Source organism: Eurypyga helias, unplaced genomic scaffold (assembly GCF_000690775.1).
Source record: "Eurypyga helias isolate BGI_N326 unplaced genomic scaffold, ASM69077v1 scaffold17255, whole genome shotgun sequence".
Classification (NCBI taxonomy): Eukaryota; Metazoa; Chordata; class Aves; order Eurypygiformes; family Eurypygidae; genus Eurypyga; species Eurypyga helias.
Window position 1 is genome coordinate 4,898 of NW_010249728.1, and position 3,612 is coordinate 8,509.

General features: G+C 54.5%; 1 protein-coding gene across 1 annotated transcript in view; it reads right to left on the reverse strand.

Annotated features, from left to right (window-relative positions):
- LOC104509511 (toll-like receptor 2) overlaps window positions 1–1,611 on the reverse strand; it is a 2,615-nt gene extending 1,004 nt beyond the window's left edge. The window contains 1 exon segment of the mRNA XM_010151478.1: window positions 3–1,611. Within this exon segment, the coding sequence (XP_010149780.1) occupies window positions 3–1,611 (1,609 nt within the window).
- Between the last annotated feature and the right edge of the window lie 2,001 nt (window positions 1,612–3,612).

A 3,612-nucleotide genomic window follows, 5' to 3' on the forward strand; every position in this document is an offset into this window, starting at 1 on the left:
AATCAGGTTGTGGCTCCCGTCCAGGTTGGCGAGCGCAGGAAGGTGGCTGGCGGGCTCCAGACTGGTGATCAGGTTTCCAGAAACGTTAAGATACTCGAGTTTCTCCGGGGCACCCGTCAGCGGCAGCGCCTTCAACCTGTTCTTACTGATATCACATTTGGTTAAAGTCAACGGGAGATACTCGGGATGCATATCCACAATTTTGTTATTTTGAATATTAAATATTGTCAGGTTGGAGACGGATCTGAAGCCGGGGGGTATCGTTTTAATGTCGCTGTTGCTTAGGTCGAGGTGCTGCAGGGAGGGAGGGAGGTCGGGGAGCACAGAAATCCGGTTGCTGCTGAGATCCAGAAAGAGTAATTCTTCCATCGTGTCGGCAAACCACTCGGGCAGCTCTACGATGGAGCAGTTGGCCATTTTCAGGCGTTTCACCTTCCTCGGGAGGCTTTCGATGGGTGTACCGGCCTGGTTTCTGACAAACGAAATGGCGTTGATGTGCACCGTGCCAGGGGGCAGTCTCGGAGCCGCGTTACTGGCCTCGGGATGCGCGGTATAGATGAAGTGATTCCCTTGAACGTACATGTTTTCCAAGTCGGGCATCTTGGTGGCAAAGTTTTGGGGTATTTGACTGATGCCGGTGAAGGACAAATCGATTACCTTGATGGTCGAAGGCAGACACAGCGTATCCAGGCTGTTGATGGGGTTGTTGCTGATATTTACAAACAGCAGCTTGCTGGATGGGAACTTACAGATCGCCCCAACGTCTAGAACGTTGATTTTTAATTTGTTGTGGCTGCCATCCACGGACCGCAAGTTTTTCATCGGCAAAAACAGGACGAACAGCGACAGAAGTTCCATTTCCAGGTCACTGTGACTGATGTTGAACTCCACGATGCCGTCCAGCTGAGCTTGGCAGAGATCCGGATCCAGTTTTAACATCAGCTCGTCCTCGGTGATTTTGCTGTTGGACAGGTCGAGTATCCCGTTTATGGGTGCTTCGCAGAGATCGGGCTGTGATGTGGCTGCCGGGGAGACCGTTACCGTTTTCTCTCCTCTTCGAAGAAGATTCCCAATACTTCGTCTGAGCCTGGGACTGACCTTTTGCGGGACAGATGGACCTCCCGAACGTGGCAGCTCCCCGGCGGATGCAGAAGGCTCCAGAGCAGCCTCAGAGGATTTGTCAGAGTCCTTATAGAGTCGCCAAGACCCTGAGGCTTTGCCAGTGGGGGAGAGCTTCAGGGCAGGTGGAAGAGCCGGTACGAGAAGTTTCTCGTCATTAAATGATAAATTCACAGAAACGAGGCCGAGCAGACTCTCGAAGGCACCGCGTTCGACGTCCTTAATCCGATTGTAGGAAAGGTCTAAAACTTCCAGCGCCTCGTACCCTTCCATGTCTCTCCTGGTTATTTTTTCAATGACGTTATGTGAGAAATTGAGAGCTCTTGCTGTTTTTGGAGCTCGCGCTTCTGATATGGAAGAGAGGTTTAAATAGGAGTAGTCGTAAAAGGGGAAGGCAAGGGCTGTGGCTGCTCTCAGGGGCAGGAATCCATTTGCTCTACCAAGTAAGGAAGAAATGAAGTAGAAACACAGGCTTCCGATAAGGATCCTCATCCTGGAGTAAAGAAATGTAAGCCCCATTGTTATAACATGCTCTGAGTTAAAGAATACCCTTAAAAATTTCAGCTCGTGGAGTAACTCTGAATAACCTTTTTTTCTCTTTTTTATACCCCTCCCGCCCCAGGCAGGCGCTGAGCAGCTTTCAAGAAAACCAACACTGCTCAGGGCTCGGGTTTTACGCCTCTCGTCCTGGCGCACAACACCCAGGTAAGCCTGACCCCTCCAAACCTCATTTGGCCACAGATCAGCAAGGTGGCGGGGAGCTCCGTGTAGCCTGTGGCCAGCTCACCATCCCATCCCCGAGGAGGTTTGCTCTCTGCCGAGAATTTACCCATCGCCGTGTATGCAGCCTTAGCTGTCGAGTAAGGAAAGGAGTAAGTGTGCTTTGAGGTAGGGTGCCGGAGGCTTGTACGAGGCATTGTGCAGCAGGAGAGGTCACTGCCCGTGCATCCTTCCTCTTTGGACACTTCCCATTCTTCACGGCGTTGCTGCCCAGCTCCCCTCCCGCTGGTTTCCTGACCCCCGTTTATTACCCGGGAAGGCAGGCAACCTTCCGGAGAGCAACCTGGCCTTACCACTGTCCCCTCCGCTGCCCACCGGCCTTGGGCCACTGGCTCGAACTGAAGGGACCTCAACGAACTCCCAGCGCCATTCCCCGGACCCTCCGCTGCCCGCAGGACCCCTCCGGACCACCCCGCATCCCTCGCACCCAGCAGCAACAACCACTGCGCCACAGGGGTGAGCGAGCCCCCGGGGCGTTGCAGATCGAGGGGACGGCCAACAGCTCGCCCGTGCTTCCAGCCACCCTGCCCGTCCCTCTTACCCCGCTTTGGCCCGCTCTCCTTGGCGCTGCTCCTCCACTGGTACCTGCTGCCGCCTTTTATAGTGCCGGGGGCGGGCCAGGACACCCCCGGGAACCGCCTCTCCCCGCTGAAATCAGTGGGTTTCCCCCATCGCCGTTGCTGGGGGGCACAGCGAGGGTGGAAGTTCCAGCTCAGACGCTGCGAACGGTGTTATCCCGAGTTACCTGCTGGCTTCGCTCCCGCCTCGGCATCGCAGGGCAGGAACACCGAGCGATATAAAACTGATTTACTGCCGCGATGCGACGGGTTGCGGGGTGTTTCCTAAGACGGGAAGGGGTATTATGGGCTGTCCTACGTGTGACTATGGGCTCCTGCGTGCAGAAGTGCTCCTGCACAGCGAGCCTTCCTGCCTGCCAGGCAGACTTCCTCCGTCTTTGTAGCCTTGGCGGGCACGCTCTGTGTGCAGCGGGTTGGATTCGGGATGCCACAGACGGTGCTCAGATTGCACAAGGTGTAGAGCTCCATCATCCGCTCCGCTTTTTCCACCATCGGTGTTTTTTTTCCTGCTCTTTGGTAACTGCCAGCGACTGGGAAATCTTGCAGCAGCCCAGAGGCTCCGCTGTCCTGTCCTGAGGGGCTGGGAAACCCCGGCGTTGTTTGCACTCCCTTTCTAGTCTGACTGGTCACTTTTCCTGCCCTGGCAGGTTCTGGGAATTGCCCTGAAGTCATCTGTACTTCAGACAGATCCCGACTCGCTTTGAGAGAGGAAACAGGAAATTCAGAGCATTTTGGGCATTTGGGGAAGATTCTTGCTCCTCTCTTTAACTCGTGGTGACCCCCTGCAGACAGCCCTTTCTCCCCAACGAGTCTTCTTTTGCCTAAATACCATTCCAATTCCATAGTTCCCTCTGGGAAGACGGAGCAGCAGTGAAAAATAACTATTTTTTGGTCTGAGAATGGTTATTCTACCTACGTGCTGTGCCGGGATTATTCTAACCCATCCAGCACACGTCCCCTGAGGACATTTAGTCTGCTTTTGGGGTTTTTTTTGAAGGCAGCCTCTTATTCTGGCACCGCGGCAGATGGGGAAGGGCTGTGCAAGCGAGCGGGGAAACCGAGGCAGGGTCATGCTTCCCCCCACAGATTCGCTAAAGGGATTTCATCTCTGTATCTTCCATTTCCTCATTGTCTC